At 42.8% G+C, this 19,001-nt stretch overlaps 1 protein-coding gene across 1 annotated transcript in view; it reads right to left on the bottom strand.

The window, feature by feature from the left end:
* Positions 1 to 765: 765 nt before the first annotated feature.
* MTTP (microsomal triglyceride transfer protein) overlaps positions 766 to 19,001 on the bottom strand; it is a 60,165-nt gene continuing 41,929 nt past the window's right edge. The window contains exons 12-18 of the mRNA XM_018564286.1: positions 14,128 to 14,339; positions 12,137 to 12,234; positions 10,407 to 10,528; positions 9,095 to 9,322; positions 4,754 to 4,878; positions 3,314 to 3,484; positions 766 to 1,227 (exon numbers count right to left, since the gene is read on the bottom strand). Coding sequence (XP_018419788.1) covers positions 1,062 to 1,227; positions 3,314 to 3,484; positions 4,754 to 4,878; positions 9,095 to 9,322; positions 10,407 to 10,528; positions 12,137 to 12,234; positions 14,128 to 14,339 — 1,122 coding nt within the window. The 3' untranslated portion in view covers positions 766 to 1,061. The remainder of the gene's footprint in view (positions 1,228 to 3,313; positions 3,485 to 4,753; positions 4,879 to 9,094; positions 9,323 to 10,406; positions 10,529 to 12,136; positions 12,235 to 14,127; positions 14,340 to 19,001) is intronic.

The following is a 19,001-nucleotide window of genomic DNA, read 5'->3' as shown; positions in this document are numbered from 1 at the left end:
TGCCTCTGAAATGTCCCTGCTTTTGAACACTGACAGTATGGAATTGTACAGCACATCACCCCTCTAAAACTGTACTATTCGTGCATAGCTTAGGTGCATAACCTCATTAGCTTCTTTGCACTATTAATGCATTCCTGAGACGCACATGGTAAATATTTTAAAATTGCAATTGTGTGAAATTTGTTTATATTTTATGGGGGTGACTCTCTATGAAACTTCCTATGACTGAAGCAAAAAACTGTCATTTTTGCAGCTACATAAGCAAGGAGATCCGGTCTACAGTACTATTATAACATAAGCTGCCATTTTCAGATACACAATGGTCAGTGAGCCTCATGACTGTATAGTGACACTGCATCAGCTACAATAGGTACAAAGAATGGGGAACCCCACCATACCTCTGTATTGAAATCAGCAATTAAACTGCATTAACAATTTTGGAATTGCATGCTAAATATGGCTGCTCTAAATTGCAACCTCAAATTGAAGACTACCAGGTTGAAATACAATGGGTCGGAGCCAACAGCATACACATATTTGGTTAAGAGCGATCTAAACTACCATTATAAAATTTTTATAAATGTTACTTAATGTTACTTCTTATTAGGGAAGCAGAATACCTAAAATAGGTTTCTATAATATGGTGAAAAGCAGTTATCTTCAGCAACTGATCAGGAGGCATCCTTTGTTGCTCTTCTGTAAACGTAACAAAGGCTAAATCTCGTCAATTGCCATGAGTTGCTCTTTGCACAGCACTTTTGCTCATTGCACTCCAGTATTCATAAGGACAACTGAATTTTTACACAATGCCAGGAGAAAGCCAGACAGTTGTAAATGTCACAACCAATATTTCTACTGCAGGGAATGAACACAGAACACACTAACTACAATTTTAGTGCACGTCGTAACCCTCAACAATTTCTTTATTGCTTAACACTTTACAAATGACTTAAATACATGTAAATATGTAAACTTGATGCATGCACTAAACAAATACAGTACATACACAACCCTCCAGTGAGAGCCACTGGTTCAGCAAAATGGAATGTATCTGGTAACCTTCAGAACCAGCTGTCGGAGGAATCTTGCTCTGCAAACACTACCCTGCACATGTTGGAGTTCTCTTGCTGAAGAGGAAGCTCAGAACCTGCCACAGTCTGTACTTTTCCTTTCCGAGACACATATGACTTGCCACAGGGTAGTCTTTCGTATTTTGTGACATACCGCCTGCAAATTGATACCAAAGATACACTTACTTACATTCTTTTAAAATCTGGGACAATAAAAGATACTTTTTTTATTACTGCACATGTGACAAAATTTATGATTGAAACAGCAGTCATTTCTACAATTAGCAGCATTCACTTGCTATTCGAAAAATATTATTCTCTGGCTTCCATTGTGTCTGGTCCCTTAACACTCGTAAGCATGCACTTTAATCTGTTGCTAAACTGAATGTCTAAAATAACATGTTCCTTGCACAGAAGATATTAAATACTTACCTCTCCTGCAGCCCACACCATCCCCGTTTACTGTGGTGAAGAGAAAGCATCCACTGAAGAATCTTCAGAATCTGACACTTCCGGGCATGTAAATTTCTTGGTCTCCCACTGTGCGCTATGGTATCTCCCATCACCCCTGCATTATTGCACAGTAATCAGTAATCAGAGATAAGGATCAGTTTATAAACCAGTGATTCTAGTCAGCTGGGGACCAGGAATCTAACACTCCTTGATGTGTTACATTTTGAAGATCCTTCAGGCAGACGTTTATCTTAAAGAGGAACTTTACCTACCAATTTAAAGGAGAACTATGGGGTTAAGGCTTTTCCACATAGTTCTCCTTAGGGTAATGGGAGGACACAAACTAGCGTCCTCCCGTCACCCTAAGCTCTGTATATCGCGAGCTACAGCTCGCGCTATACTGAGACGCCACAGTACACCGCGAGCTACTCCTCGCGGTATACCGAGACGCTGCAGCTGAAGCGGATCCCAACAATTATGTCTGGATCCGCCCAGCTGCGTGAGTGACAGCTGGCTCTGCCTATCTGGAGGCAGAGCAAGCTGTACCCGCCCCCTCCCCCGTCCACTCCGCCAGTCAGCGCTGGCGGATCGGAGTGGGGAGGAGGGAATCCAGCCCCTCCCCTGTCACGGCAGAGAGCTGTGACAGGATCGGGAGTGTTTGGTCACTTCCCGATCTACTGAGCCGACCTGTGACAGTCTCATTGTCAAAGGTTGGCTAACACTATGAGGTGAGTGAAAAGCACTCACCTCATAGTTCTCCTTTAAAGTCTCCCAAAACAGTTACTTTTAAGCCATGCCAACTATTAAGGTTGCCAGTGTTCTCATTTCATCTCTCAACTGAACTTTCAAGCCCTCAAATGGCTGGTGTCCTAGCTGATTACATGTGTAGCACTATGGCAACTGCAATCCAAATAGAGGCTAAGATGGCACCTTCCTTGGCTGTAAGCTATAGAAGATTACATAGATACATAGTTAGTCAAGTTGAAAAAAGACACATGTCCATCGAGTAGGTTGTAGTTCTGCTTTAAAGGAGAAGTCTTCCCAATATTTAGAGCTGGCATGTGACACTGAAGCTATCACACGTCGGCTCTATAGATTGAGAACTGATTGATCACTCACAAACTGCTGATCGCTCAGCTCACGGTCTTCTCCCTGCGGAGATTGCTGACTGTCAGTCATCACTTCCCGCAGGGATTCCCCCCCCCCCCGTTACTCAAGCGGTCATTGGAGGGACAGACTGGGGAGGGAGTGGAAACAGCTGGCTCTTGCTCTTGAGAGGCAGATCCAGCTGTCAATCAGGCAGTGGGGTGGATACAGACAATATTGTTAGCATCTTTCGCAGCTGCAAAGCGGCTCTCTGCTGCCAGCAAATAGCAGGCAGTAGTCTGCTATATACTAAGTTTGAGTTACAGGAGTATATTAGTAAAAGTACTCCTGTGACCCAAAAGAGAACTAAAGCCAAAAAAGATATGTTTTCTTTTAACAACAGCATAGATTGGCAGTGTGGGCAAGGGGAGAGGTAAATATTTACTATCCTCTTTGCAGGGAACACTTATTTGAGACATTTATTTTAGCAACAGAGTCACTTTGAAAGGTTTAATAACATTCATGGATGATGCATGAATATATAAACGTTTCAGGAGGTATAGAAATGATCTATTATCTATCTTATCTATCTATCTATCTATCTATCTATCTATCTATCTATCTATCTATCTATCTATCTATCTATCTATCTATCTATCAATCCTCTCTATCCTCTCTATCACCAGTAGAAAGTAATGTATTACCTGAATGGGAATGTCCCTTGATCCATCTGCATACACACCAAAAATGGATATGTTGAAAACTTTACTGTTGTAATAAAGTTAAAAGAAGACTCTGTTTCAAAGCGAGTTTCCATGCCAGCATTTGCAAACCCTGAATCAACAGTTATGTTGCCTGTAATCACTATAGCCCCACTGTAGAAATATAAACACATAGTTGGTTAAATTATTGTTTGTGGAAATCGGAAAGTTTGACAACCTAGCATGAAAAAAAACAACAGCCTCGTCTTCATGCACACAAAAAGTATTGCTTTTTTAAATGGCCAGTGCACCCAAAACGTATATTTCTGGTTCCTTTAGGTGATGGAGAACTTTACATGGCCTAAAACTTTACTTGGCCTCAAAGCTAACAACACTGCTGAAGTGAAAGTACATTGTGGTGTCTGCAGATTCCCCCTATTTAAGTTGTACAAAGGATTGCGAGTGCATGGAGCCGGCTTCAGGAGCCAATCAAGATACCGTGTGGCGGCTCATTACTCACCGCCTGACTTCCTAATTGGCCGGGAATCCGGCTTGATGCTGATTGGCTGGGAAGCCGGTTTCCCCAGCCAATCACAATCGAGCCGGCCAATCAGCATGGAGCACGCTTCCTGGGCAAACAGGAAGCCGAGCAGCATTTTATTACCTGCCGCCCGGCTTCCTGATTGCCCAGGAAAACGGCTCTATTCCAGCAGCAGCACCGGTATCGGTACTCGGTATCGACAAGTACCGAAAGCAAAATATTGGTACTGGTACTCGATTCCGGAAAACTGGTATCGGTGCATCCCTAGTGACAACCATGGCTCCCGACATAGGTAAGATGGAAAGAGTGAGTGTAGCTACCCTGCGACAGGAAGTATGCTATTCACAGGATTACCAGGTGAAATAAAAAAAAGAAAAGCCTGAAAAAGAAAAAACGAATGCGGTCAACAACACATTTAAGGGATGGTAAACTGCTATATATATTTTTTTGTTGTTTTTTTATTTAGATGCTCTTCAATGGCCAGAATTCTCTAATCTACACTGTATACTAATTAAAACTGGAGTTACGTTTTGTGTAACTGCCCAGTTATTTACTGGCATGATTTCATACAATTTTATAAGGTGTGTCCAGGAAATTAGGCACGTGGGCCTTTGTTTAATGAGGCTAAAATGCACAAAGGACTCTCCTCCATTACAGTAATTTAACATGATCTCTCACTTTCCTGACTTCTGTAAACTGATAAAAGGTGAATTCTGATTGGTTGATAGCTTTCGCTGCCCTTTGCACTGGCTTGTTAAATAATACTAATAGCTTCTTGTTTGCACATGTGGAAAATACTTGCATTACATTTCTGCATGTTAGAAAAAAACTTCATATGCTTTAGCATTCTGGCTGACATTTATTTTATACTGAGCGTGATAACATGGAACTGGGTATCTTACCGGTTATTAACACTGGTTTTGGATTCTCGATACCACAGGCTGAAATCCATTCCCCCTGAGACATCAATGGCCAGTCCACCCTGGAACTCTGCACTGGCCTGTAGCCCAGACTGTAGCTGAATAGTCTAGGAAAGTAATATCACAGTGTCATTATTATTGGAAAAGATGGGGGGGGGTGCTCTGAAACCTGCTACTATGATATTGCTAAATACTACTCACATTTCACAGAAAATAAATGTGCTGATTGCTATATTTCTTTCTGCTATACAAACTCACAAGCAAGATATAGCCTTCTCAATAACTCACATGCATTACAGAAACGATGTGGAACTATTCATTCGTCACGGGCAACTTAAAGTGACATTAAACCAGATTATACTCAGATTTTTTAACATAAAACAATACTGTAATGTGTGCCTTACTGTAATCCATGGTTGTTTCCCTTCTCTTTGCTGCTCTTCCTTTTAAATCTGTATCTGTTCTCATGCTGGGCAGAAATTCTGTTTTGCAGCAGACTGCCTTGTCTCAGGAATGGATATATGGTGTCTGTGTATAAGTTTGTATAGGCTTGTAACCTGGGCCAGCACTACAGGAAGAGGCCCTGAGCTGAAAAGGGAAGTTCTCCCCAAGCATGAGAAGACATGAGGATTTAAAAGGAAGAGCAGCAAAGAGAAGGGAAACAACCATGGATTACAGTAAGGCGCACATTACAGTATTAGACATCAATGGCCAGTCCACCCTGGAACTCTGCACTGGCCTGTAGCCCAGACTGTAGCTGAATAGTCTAGGAAAGTAATATCACAGTGTCATTATTATTGGAAAAGATGGGGGGGGGTGCTCTGAAACCTGCTACTATGATATTGCTAAATACTACTCACATTTCACAGAAAATAAATGTGCTGATTGCTATATTTCTTTCTGCTATACAAACTCACAAGCAAGATATAGCCTTCTCAATAACTCACATGCATTACAGAAACGATGTGGAACTATTCATTCGTCACGGGCAACTTAAAGTGACATTAAACCAGATTATACTCAGATTTTTTAACATAAAACAATACTGTAATGTGTGCCTTACTGTAATCCATGGTTGTTTCCCTTCTCTTTGCTGCTCTTCCTTTTAAATCTGTATCTGTTCTCATGCTGGGCAGAAATTCTGTTTTGCAGCAGACTGCCTTGTCTCAGGAATGGATATATGGTGTCTGTGTATAAGTTTGTATAGGCTTGTAACCTGGGCCAGCACTACAGGAAGAGGCCCTGAGCTGAAAAGGGAAGTTCTCCCCAAGCATGAGAAGACATGAGGATTTAAAAGGAAGAGCAGCAAAGAGAAGGGAAACAACCATGGATTACAGTAAGGCGCACATTACAGTATTGTTTTATGTCAAAAAATCTGAGGGTTTAATGTCACTTTAAATACTATCCAATACATTTTATTACAGTCAGCTTAATTTCATCTTAAGCGGGCCATAGACCTTTAGTTTTCTCTTGTCCAGCACTTGTTTAGTTGCTAAGCAGCATCAAAGACTATCCCCATCTGGAAGGAATCTCCCCCGGTATGGTTGAATGTTCAATCACTGTTCAGCCAACAATTTTTCACCTGGTTCCTTTGACAAAAGTCAGTTGAAGCAGGATTTGGTTGAAATTTGATCAGTGTATGACCAACTTAAGCAAACCGTTTAGGGTCACCATACCACAGCATTCAATGTCAGATCATGAGAGCTGACAGATACAGACAAGAGAAGATAACAGTTGTCATGCTACCACCATGCATCACTTAAAACATAATAGTAAAAATAATTAACAGTATTTTAAAATATAAACATGCACATACTGTACATAGGGCTCCACACTGTACTCATTCACATAAACTGATGTTATTTCATTTAAAGCTTCATTACTCACCCAGTATATAACTAATGGTCTCCCAAATTAGGCACAATTCACGAAGCTAACACATTAGGATAAGTATTCTTATTTTAAAAAAGTGACAGTTATTTTCATGGACTCCAATGAAATATAAAATTACAGTCACATTGCTACAAATAGAATAGCTTAGGCTGGTGTTAAAGCTTTGAGAATTGTGCCTATTCTCTCATGGACCTTGAAGCCACACAACTCCTTAAATCAAAGAGACCATCACTTTTGGGCACAAGTGGTAAAACATTGCTTTCGCACTCCTTGTTATTTTTAATACAGCTTTATTTGAACTGGATACTTTAGGCTCAAACATTGGGTTTTTGTTTTATGGGTGGTATTCTAGGGGTTTCATTTCTTTTGTAGGTTTTTTTTAATGTTATGTTGATATGGTCTTTTATTTTAGGTTTGGGGTACTCATATCACAGCATTCACTTGTTACTGTCCATCTGTTCTTGGAGCTGTCTATTGTTCGCAGCACACTGCTGCATCAATCGAAAGAAAAAGATAAGTGCAAGAATGGGGTGCAGCTAAAACAGCTCATATTATATCACTCACAGTATGTTTCCCCTGCCTTCCAATGCAGACAATTAAACACAGGATTGGGCTTGATGGCCTGTGTACCCCGAATTTCAGCCGCGCTTTGAAGCTCTGAAGCTCTGAAGCAGGAAGCACTAAGATTAAAGTGCTTTCTGCTTCAGTGACCCCGCTTGCCATCCTGACACCTTTTGTGGTTGTCCCAGGCCACCCCCCCAGAGGAGCCGAAGACCTGGAAATCTCAGTGGAGGGGGGCGTGGCACCTTCACAGTGTAGTAACTACATCAAGGTCAGGACCTACAGGTGCATTCTATGGCCCTGAAGTTGTTAAAACCTTATCTTGCTGCTAGCCAGTTGTACACTGCTGTTTCAACGTAAGTCTTTCAGTATCTTAAACCTTGTAGTAAAACCCTAACTCGTGCTCTTAGTCTTCATTAAATTTGGACCTTGCCTTGCTTTTTAAGATTGCCTGCTGCTGGTCAATTTTACACTGTTGTATTATCTGCGGTCTCTTGATTCTTGTAGTAAACACCTGCTTGAACTCATTGTCTTTAGTGTTCTGCTACTGGCCAATTATACACTGCTCTATTCACTGCAGTATTTTATTTGTTGTAGCAAAACCCCAGCAAGTACTCATTGTCTCTAGTAAATTTAGGTTTAGTCTTCCAATTGCAAATTGTCCTGCTGTTGTATCATCTGCAGCCTCTAAATTCCTATTAAGAGCATGATAGAAATTGAAACAAAGACTGCCACCTCAAACTTATGGTCAATTCCTATCTGCCGGTCAAAGCAGGTCTATTACCACAGTAAAAAGCTACATGAAAATGTTTCAAACTGAAATTAATCAAACTGGGCTGCTGCTGTATGTAAGAAATGCTAATTGTAAAGGAATACAAATTATTCTGTCTGTGAAAATCGTACTGTTCCATAGAACAATGTACAGCTGTAAGGAATCCCCCTAAGCATGTTATTTATAGGATTTGTATATTTTCAGTATTGCCTTTGACACAACATTGTGTCCAGCTGCAAGTGGCCTGCCATTTAGTACTGGGAGCTGATACCTAAATGTATGTAATTTGCAACATTAATATCCTTTGTAAGGCTAAAATATTATAACTCTAGAAACCCTTCAATTTATTGTATGCATCACTGAAAACATCTTTTATGGCCCCAAAAAAACATGTGGTCAGTTTCAGACAGCTTAGAAAAATAACTAAGGTGATAATTAGGGATGTCCAGATACCAAGAATCGTACTTGGTACAAGTACTGGTAATGTTCCAGCTCCAAGACTAGACCAAGTACAAACCAGACCAAGTACAAGTACTGATACTGGTCCAAATACTCACAGATACCAATTACTGATACATTTTTGTTTATTGTCATCTGACAGTTTTTCTAAAACAATACAGATTGATGATTTCAGGACAGTGGTGGAGCACCAGGGCCCAGTTCCAGCTGCAAACGCTGCAACCCTGGTAGTTCTTGTGAAAATGCCAAGTATCGGCACTGGTATCTGAACTGGTATCTGTGCATCCCTAGATAATGATAATAATAACAAACATCACTTCAAATTTATTTGACAGACTACAGGACACGGTTGCTAGAGTGATGATATGCAATACTGCGACGTGTTGTGTGAGCTGATGTGAAATGTAGAGTGAAAAGATGTATGCTTGCAAAACCTAGGCATGTGTGAAGGGGGATAGCATTATGCAATGCAATATGAGATGACATGTAGTAAGTGCTGGAAGAGTTTATTTTATCACCAGTGTGTAGAGTAGCAGGTATGGAAATAACACAGATGCATGGCAAGCTTTTTTCCCACCTAAACCTTTCAATTATACACTAAAATGAAATATAATTTATTATTAATTGAATTGAAATACCTCAGAATGGTCGGTTAGAAGCATTAATCCTTTCACTACATTCATCGGGGCTCCGGTTGCTGAAAACATTTTTGACATTAAATCACTATAACCCTGGAAAAATGTTACAGGACGGAGCTGGACATCAAATAAGATGGCCGACATTCCAGCAAAGGACTCCAAGTCTTCTTCTCCTTCATCAGCGGTTGCAGCTATTAAGGATTCAAGTCCTTGTGCTTCAATAACAACCTATAATAAACATAGTAATGGGCTGAAAAATATTACAGAATAGAGACGAATAAACTCAGGAGTTAAAACTTAAAAATACATTCAAGTACCCTAGCAATTTATAAAAATGTAACGTATTTGTGTGTCCCTCGGCTGTAGAACCTCAAATCATCTCTGAATTGGTGCTGACAATGTCCATCCTTCTGGAGGATGGCTACTTTTGTTCTCCATGGTCCCTGTGTGTGTGTTGTAAAGTAGCCACCGCTTCAAGTTTACTCCAGTGATAGGATTACAATCTCGGTACAAATTAGTATACTAAACATGAGATTGTAGTCCATCACGTGAGTGAGCTTGGAGCGCTGTACTTTACAACACACACAGTGACCATGAGGAACAAAAGTAGCCACCCTCCATAAGGAAGGACAGTGTCAGCACCAATTCAGAGATGATTTAAGGATCTGCAGCACAGTGATACACTAAACTCAGGCGGTAAAGATACATTTTTGCTATTAGTTAGGTTACGTAAATGCAATGTCAAGATGTACCTCCTGAGTTTAGTGTCACTTTAAACCACCTGATAATATTTTAGAGCCTAACTCCAGGAAAAAAAAATAAGCTTGCCCTTGCAAGGTTGCCCTTGTAACTCTCTGTATAAATATGTGGGTTTTTGAAATGTATAAAATGTAATAATGTTTCCATAAATGTATAAAACCTGAAGAAGGGATCTAAGGAATCCTGAAACCTTGCATGTTTAGCCAATAAAGGGTATCACCTAAACTCTAAACTGTGTGCATTATTCAATGGATAAATAGTATAATACTCTACTACTAACAAAAAAAGAGAAATGGAAAGAAGAAAGGGAAATCAAACCATCTGTTATATTACACAGGTGTATTTCCTTCTGCTTTGCACATGCAGTTTTCAAGGCCGTGAGCTATATTTCAGCTGTTGAGGTGCTAATTTAGCATGAAATATAACATGTCAGGCAACACATCTTGAAGGAAGTTATGAGTCCCCAGGGCAAGGCCTAAAGGACACACTGATCAGGATCAGCAAGTATACTTACCAGGATATTTGTGGCAGATAATTCAATTGTCTAAATTACCTGAATGGCATGCAGTTGTGTATTTTTGGAGTAGGCAAAGGTATCCATGTTGCTTCTTCTTAGGACGCCCGAACCAGAGTAGAGGATATCAAGACTATATGTTGCTGATGACTCAGGGCCACCTGAATAAATAAGGGATATTAATTTAGAAGCTATTAAAATTAGAAGTTAATAAGCAAAATCAAAATTAACATATTCACCATAAGATGGATAGAATGAATATTGCATTTAAAGACCTGTGCAGGAATAGGGTTTAGTTTAAAAACAAACAAACAAAATCACTTCTCTCCTTTACAGTATCAATCACTATTCAGAAAGTTTAAAGCTGAGAAAATGTAACTTTACCCTTGCAGTGGGGCTCCTCCCGCACTGTAAGAATAAATGCTAATTTTTGTTCAGGGTACTTTCAAAAAGCAGTTTTACTTACCCTATCCCTCATTCCCCGGAATTCAGAGATTTCCTCTTCTTTCCCACGCTCCATGTTGTGAATGGGCCTCCAGCGTCCTCACTTACAATGCAGGACTTCTGGTCCTGCATAGTATGTGATAACGTCAGAGTACCTGCGCCCAACAGGTACACATGGAAAGGAGAAAGCCTGTTGGAGTGAGGCATCACATGAGTAAAAATCCTTTTTAATGGTACCCTAGACAAGAACAAGCATTTCACTTGTAGCATTGGGGGAGCCCCACTGCAAGAGTAACTTTAGATTTTCGCCAGAATTCCTTTTTAGGTTATACTTTCATGTTTTCAAAGGCTTTTTAATACAGAAAGCATTGTACAATGTACTACCTTGAAAGAATATTTCTGTGGGTGGTGCCTATGGCAGAGGTAAATGCAGCATTGTCAGTTTTATAAATCAAGGGTAAATACATCCACAACAACCAGATTGCCACTATGAACGCCATGAATGAGGTGTCATCTGGTGCAGGATAACAACCTTTTCGCTCTTCCCTAAGAAACCTTTCCAGATGATCTCTTACACCCACAGCGTCCAAGGTTGCTAAGAGCGGTCCAAAGATATAATTTCAAATAGTAGTGTTCATTTATTGCTATATAGTGTCACATATATCAGAATGCAAACGTTTCGGGGCTTGAGCGGTCCAAAGATATCATTTCAAATAGTAGTGTTTATTTATTGCTATATAGTGTGACATATATCAGAATGCAAACGTTTCGGGGCCACGCAGGGTCCCTTCATCAGGTAAACACAGTGACTACGTCGCCCTAATGAAGGGACCCTGAGTGGCCCAGAAACACTGACATTCTGATATATGTGATGCTATATATCAATAAATGAACACTACAATTTGAAATTATATCTTTGGATTGCTGGTGATCTTCTACCTTCTCAAGCTTGAACATACATGGTGCATCTATGTTTTTCACTGCGAGCACCACATTCATAAACTGGTTGCAGACACGGAAAGGAGTGCACTACACATCTATAAACTAAGTAGCTGAATGGGACGCTGTGTGTACCGCTGAGCTCCTGGCAGCCAGTGACTTAGTAAGCTGTGCGGGACCAGACAGAGAGCCATGCTGGCACTAACACAGCTAGAGCAGTAAGTATATTGTCAGTTTACTACAGGTAGTTAGGAGATTTGGGGATTTCTGGTGGAATTAACAGGTACTTTTCTTTACTTGGTGGGGAAATGTGCATTTTGTTTTGCCCACACATACACTTTTAAAGAAGGCAGTCAAGCTCACATATATTTAAAATTGATACATACGGATTATATATCCAGAATAAGCAGATGAGGAGCCAGCCTTTGAGAAGCGGTCGTAATTATGAACATTCGAGTCCTTCAAAACTTCACGAATAAGTTTACTAAAAGCAAACAATAAGTAATTTCAGAATGTACAAGCAATTCTATTATATAAAAAATAAACTTTAAGCCTTCAAAATCATTAGGTTTTACTGCATTTCTCTTGATTGGTGTTCTCTTGATTGGTCTGTTTGAACTATGATCTTCCTTTATTTGCTCCTTATTGCTCTTTTAAATATACCATTGAAAGTGTATTGTTATATTTGTTTGATAGTGCAAAAAATACCTGTTGATGTTCTCAGAAATTCAGAGCTGTCCTCAGTCCTATGCAAATTCCTTGTGTTATTTTAAGGAGCTTAACTATTACTACTAGTTAGGGATGTTCAGATACCAAGTACCGTACAAGTACAAGTACAGATACTTTTCCAGCTCCAGGACAAGACTAGAGAAAAATTCAAAAGTTAGGAGGCAACTGTCATTTTTAAGGAGCATATGGAGCTCCTGGGATTTGTCCATCCCTGTTTTAATATATGATTTATTTTTTTTATAAATATATATTAGGGATGCACCTATACCATTTTTCCAAGTACTCCCAGATACAAGTACTCATATATTTTTGTTTAGTGTCATGTGACAGTTTTTCTAAAACAATACAGACGAAAGATTTCAGGATACTGCTGGAGAGCCAGGTTCAGCTGCAACCGCTACAACACTGGTAGTTCTCGTGAAAATGCCAAGTATCGGCACTGGTATCTGAACTGGTATCTGGACATCCCTACTACTAGCTCTTATCTTGGGATTACAGAACAGTTAGGGGTTCATGTATAAACCTTCCACCTATCGTAAATCTGGGTGAATCCTGTTTGCATTGCATTACCGCCACTAAATGATGCTGAGAAGCATAGGAAATTCTTGTGCTTCTCAGTGCCATCTAGTGTGGTATTGGACATTTGAAGACAGTCAAGTACGCATCCTAGACAGGGAGGAGAACTGGTTTAAAAGAGGCGTGAAAGAGGCCATTTATGTAAAAATGGAGAAGCCAAGGTTGAATAGAGGTGGGGGGTGAGACATCTATTGTCTGCTACATACAATGCTGTTTTAACACACCTCTCTGGGCAAGTTAATAACACCCGCTAGCTCCAATTATGCAAATGCAATCAATACCTGGTTATGTGGATTGGAGCGACATTCACAATATTTATTCCCAGATATTTTTTTGTACAAGTCATTCTGAATTGAGAAACCTGGTTGGATGACCAGTAAAATGTTTTCAAGTAAAATACAGCAAGTCCAGTTGCCTTGACTTATCCTTTACAGATATACCATTACCTGGATGAATGAGAACCTTCACAGACATAGTGGTGGTAATGTGGTGCAAAGGGCATTCATCCAGCTCTACATTGGGCAGAATGTTTAAAAATTAGCCCCTTAGTCTTTATGTTGTGGCGAGTAGGGTTAGAGGGACAGTTTGAAAATTTTAGTAAAAAGCAATTGGGCTGAGCTGACAGCACTTAGTCCGCAAAATACTGTGAGGGGAATTTATCAATAATGGAGCAGACAGAATCTAGAGCAGCTGTGCATGGCAACCAATCAGCTTCTATCTTTAATTGTCAAATCATAACTGAACAAACTGGAGAGAGATGCTGATTGGTTACTGTCTGCTCCAGTGTTGATAAAATCCCCCCTGTGTGTTGTCGGCCCATAACAGCACTTAAGAGCTAAGTGCATTTCTGGGACATCAACAGGTAATGAAGCAGTGCAAAGAGCAATGATTATGCGTGAAGCGTATTCGTCCAAAATAACCAAGCCAGCCCAATTTAGGGGTGATTCCTGTTTGATTGTAACAGGTTGCTGTATTTTGTACTACTGTATTTAATAACCCCATATATTCCTAATGACTGAATAATCATTGTTGGCTATGCTTTGATCCACTATTTCCCCAGGATTTTTGGTACCTGGCAGGCATCTGAAAATGAACAATATCCTGGAACACAGAGAGCATGTACTTGTTCATTTCTAGAGGAAGTTCACCAATAGAAAGAAGCAGGTTTTTTACTTCCATAAATGTTGGGTTGTTGTTTAGTATTATATTTGCTGCAGCTGTCCTCACTGTCTTTTCGTGTATTCTGTAGTTCTGGTGATAGATGCGATTCATTACTTTTTTCACCTAAATGGAGAAAAAGAAAAACATGATATCAATTGCCATGGATAAGAATACAGTTACTGATCCAAACACCTAAATACACATAAAGACACCTAGGCTCAAAAAGACAAGCGGAGGGACTAATTACCAATATCGACTGTGGTCTCCCTAAAGATAATCTTTTCCCAATGAATAACCTACAATGCCTTGTTCCACACTGTGTTTGTGTGGAAGTGGGCATCTCATGAGTAGAAGGCTGTGCTTCCTCATGTCAGAGCTGCCTTCCCCGGAGGGGTTGTCCCATCCCTGCACTGCAGGTCCTCAGTTACGGCTTCCCCTCTGGCAAGAAAAACAGTGAGCAGCTCAGTAGTGACATCACATATTCTCACTCCAAATCTTGTTGGACGAGAATTAGACACTGCAGATATACAGCTATGAAGCTCAAGCCACAGGAAGGCCTAGGCGCAGGAAGTGCACTGTTACTTTTTAGTGGGTATTCAAGACAAAGGGTGGATTTTTCAAGGTACTTTTTAAGCACTGGTAACATTTCTAAATGATGTCTATAACATTTCTAATAGACATGTGCACTACAAAAAATTTGTTTCCAGACAAAACAAATGAAAAATTAAACTAAACTCAGGAGTTAAATCCTAAAAATGCATTCAAGAACCTTAACTATTAACAACAATGTAGCTTATTTGTGTATCACTCAGCTGTAGATCCTCAAATCATCTCTGAATTGGTGCTGACACTGTCCTTCCTTCTGGAGGGTGGCTACTTTTGTTCCTCATGGTCCCTGTGTGTGTTGTAAAGTAGTCACCTCTCCAAGGTCACTCCCGTGATAGACTACAATCTCAATACAAATGACTAAACTAAACATGAGATTGTAGTCCATCACAGGAGCGAGCTTGAATCGGTAGCTTCTTTATAACACACACAGGGACCATGGGGAAGAAAAGCAGCCACCCTCCAGAAGGAAGGACAGTGTCAGCACCAATTCAGAGATGATTTCAGGATCTACAGCTGAGTGATACACAAATAAGATACATTTTTGTTAATAGCTAGGGTCTCATGTTTACAAACAGCTGGCTCCAACTCTGCCAATTATGTTTGCCTGAACTTCTGCCTGAACCTCCTGTCCAGTACAAGATCATAATGGAGAGCACAGTCCCCAGCAGTTGCCCATATACTAGCATGGAAAAGAAGAGAGGGGAGCAGAGAGCAGGAAGTGGCTTGCCTTGCTGTGCCTGTGTGTTTGTGGAGACACACAGAGCTTGCTAGCACACACAAGGGTGCCTCCATAGGACCCTGCAAGGAAAAAGAGCCACCCAAAAACAGGATATCATGGCCAGTGCTCAGAGGACCAGCTGATTCTGTAGGAAGCTAAAACTTTTAAACATCAAGGGGCAGCATTTATTGCTCTGCACAAACCATTGGCGCTATATAACTCCTGTATATAATTTTATCAGCATTTGAAAAAGCTTAAAAACCTTTTGACGTTAATATCACTTTAACTTATTTTATTGTATATTGTATTAAATCCTAAAGTGATTTCCACTTTTTTTAAAAATGGGCTCCTAAGTGACCCCCCACATATTAACACAGTGTCACTTTCTCTAATATGTTTATATCACTGAAATGTTGTGGGTAAAAATTAATTAAAACTAATGGAAGGAAATCTAAAGTTGTTTTCAGTAAATAATTGTAGGGACATTATTTTCATAATTCGCTTCACTTCAGATTTTAATATCAACATAATCATGACATTCTTAACATGAGCAAATGTAGATACACATGCACAACATTTAATGATAGCTTAATAGTAATAATACATAGAAATACACAGACTCTAAATGAATCATGCTTCTTTTTCAGGCATCACCAACCTCTGACCTTTAGTGGCAGTGCCTAAACACAGAATTAAACTTGAAGGTCAACAGGAAAGAATGTATGCTAGTAAGCAGTGCACATATCCATATTACAAAGGTTGATTTGATCTCTTAGTGTTATGATGTAAAGTTACTTATGTTTTAATTGTTTTTAATTTAATCTTCTATCTATAAAATATCTAAATCTGCACAATAAAGTTTATACATAAAAAAATCTAAATCAGCAAATTTAGTCGATTCCTCATGATTTACAGGAAGAATATAAAGATATATTTTGTACATAAAAGCAAAGCTTTTGAAACTTCCAATAAGGTTCTGGTTCTGATGATACAGGACATAGAAGCAACACAGAAAGTATGATTAAAGAGGAACATTTTTTTTGAAAAACACATATCCCTGCCCAGGTCTTAGAAACCTGGGACACTCTGGCCGGAAAGGGGGTGGCAGGCAAACTGCAAACATTGTTCAGCAGATGCCGCTCTGGCCGGAAAGGGGGCGGCAGGCAAACTGCAAACATTGTTCAGCAGATGCTGTTTTGGGCGGAAAGGAGGCGGCAGGTACACTGCAAACAATGTGCAGAAGATGCCGCTCTGGCCGGAAAGGGGGTGGCAGGCACAAGGGGGCGGCAGGCACACGCAGAAGATACCGCTCTGGCCGGAAAGGGGGTGGCAGGCACAAGGGGGCGGCAGGCACACGCAGAAGATACCGCTCTGGCCGGAAAGGGGGTGGCAGGCACAAGGGGGCGGCAGGCACACGCAGAAGATACCGCTCTGGCCGGAAAGGGGGTGGCAGGCACAAGGGGGCGGCAGGCACACGCAGAAGATACCGCTCTGGCCGGAAAGGGGGTGGCAGGCACAAGGGGGCGGCAGGCACACGCAGAAGATACCGCTCTGGCCGGAAAGGGGGTGGCAGGCACAAGGGGGCGGCAGGCACACGCAGAAGATACCGCTCTGGCCGGAAAGGGGGTGGCAGGCACAAGGGGGCGGCAGGCACACGCAGAAGATACCGCTCTGGCCGGAAAGGGGGTGGCAGGCACAAGGGGGCGGCAGGCACACGCAGAAGATACCGCTCTGGCCGGAAAGGGGGTGGCAGGCACAAGGGGGCGGCAGGCACACGCAGAAGATACCGCTCTGGCCGGAAAGGGGGTGGCAGGCACAAGGGGGCGGCAGGCACACGCAGAAGATACCGCTCTGGCCGGAAAGGGGGTGGCAGGCACAAGGGGGCGGCAGGCACACGCAGAAGATACCGCTCTGGCCGGAAAGGGGGTGGCAGGCACAAGGGGGCGGCAGGCACACGCAGAAGATACCGCTCTGGCCGGAAAGGGGGTGGCAGGCACAAGGGGGCGGCAGGCACACGCAGAAGATACCGCTCTGGCCGGAAAGGGGGTGGCAGGCACAAGGGGGCGGCAGGCACACGCAGAAGATACCGCTCTGGCCGGAAAGGGGGTGGCAGGCACAAGGGGGCGGCAGGCACACGCAGAAGATACCGCTCTGGCCGGAAAGGGGGTGGCAGGCACAAGGGGGCGGCAGGCACACGCAGAAGATACCGCTCTGGCCGGAAAGGGGGTGGCAGGCACAAGGGGGCGGCAGGCACACGCAGAAGATACCGCTCTGGCCGGAAAGGGGGTGGCAGGCACAAGGGGGCGGCAGGCACACGCAGAAGATACCGCTCTGGCCGGAAAGGGGGTGGCAGGCACAAGGGGGCGGCAGGCACACGCAGAAGATACCGCTCTGGCCGGAAAGGGGGTGGCAGGCACAAGGGGGCGGCAGGCACACGCAGAAGATACCGCTCTGGCCGGAAAGGGGGTGGCAGGCACAAGGGGGCGGCAGGCACACGCAGAAGATACCGCTCTGGCCGGAAAGGGGGTGGCAGGCACAAGGGGGCGGCAGGCACACGCAGAAGATACCGCTCTGGCCGGAAAGGGGGTGGCAGGCACAAGGGGGCGGCAGGCACACGCAGAAGATACCGCTCTGGCCGGAAAGGGGGTGGCAGGCACAAGGGGGCGGCAGGCACACGCAGAAGATACCGCTCTGGCCGGAAAGGGGGTGGCAGGCACAAGGGGGCGGCAGGCACACGCAGAAGATACCGCTCTGGCCGGAAAGGGGGTGGCAGGCACAAGGGGGCGGCAGGCACACGCAGAAGATACCGCTCTGGCCGGAAAGGGGGTGGCAGGCACAAGGGGGCGGCAGGCACACGCAGAAGATACCGCTCTGGCCGGAAAGGGGGTGGCAGGCACAAGGGGGCGGCAGGCACACGCAGAAGATACCGCTCTGGCCGGAAAGGGGGTGGCAGGCACAAGGGGGCGGCAGGCACACGCAGAAGATACCGCTCTGGCCGGAAAGGGGGTGGCAGGCACAAGGGGGCGGCAGGCACACGCAGAAGATACCGCTCTGGCCGGAAAGGGGGTGGCAGGCACAAGGGGGCGGCAGGCACACGCAGAAGATACCGCTCTGGCCGGAAAGGGGGCAACAGGCACACTGCAAACAATGTGCAGAAGATGCTGCCCTGGCCGGAAAGAAGGCAGCAGGCAAACTGCAAACATTGTGCAGCAGATGCCGCTCTGGCCATAGGGAAGGAATAGAACCCCTGTCAGGTTCTCACTGCTATCAGAGGCTTTGTTAGAAAGATTTACCCTCACTTCCTGTCCTGCTGTTTCATCTGACGGGAAGTGAAAGGAAATCTGTAAAAGGGACACAGACAGAAACAAAAATCTTACAGGGTTCTACCCTTCCCTTTTTCCACTAAAGAAAAGCATTATTTTTTCTTACTATGGTGCCGTTGGGGAATGATATGGCAC

Source organism: Nanorana parkeri, unplaced genomic scaffold (assembly GCF_000935625.1).
Source record: "Nanorana parkeri isolate BGI_ZX_2015 unplaced genomic scaffold, ASM93562v1 scaffold742, whole genome shotgun sequence".
Lineage (NCBI taxonomy): Eukaryota > Metazoa > Chordata > Amphibia > Anura > Dicroglossidae > Nanorana > Nanorana parkeri.
The sequence above is the reverse complement of the archived record's forward strand: the minus strand, read 5'-3'. Positions and strand labels throughout refer to the sequence as shown.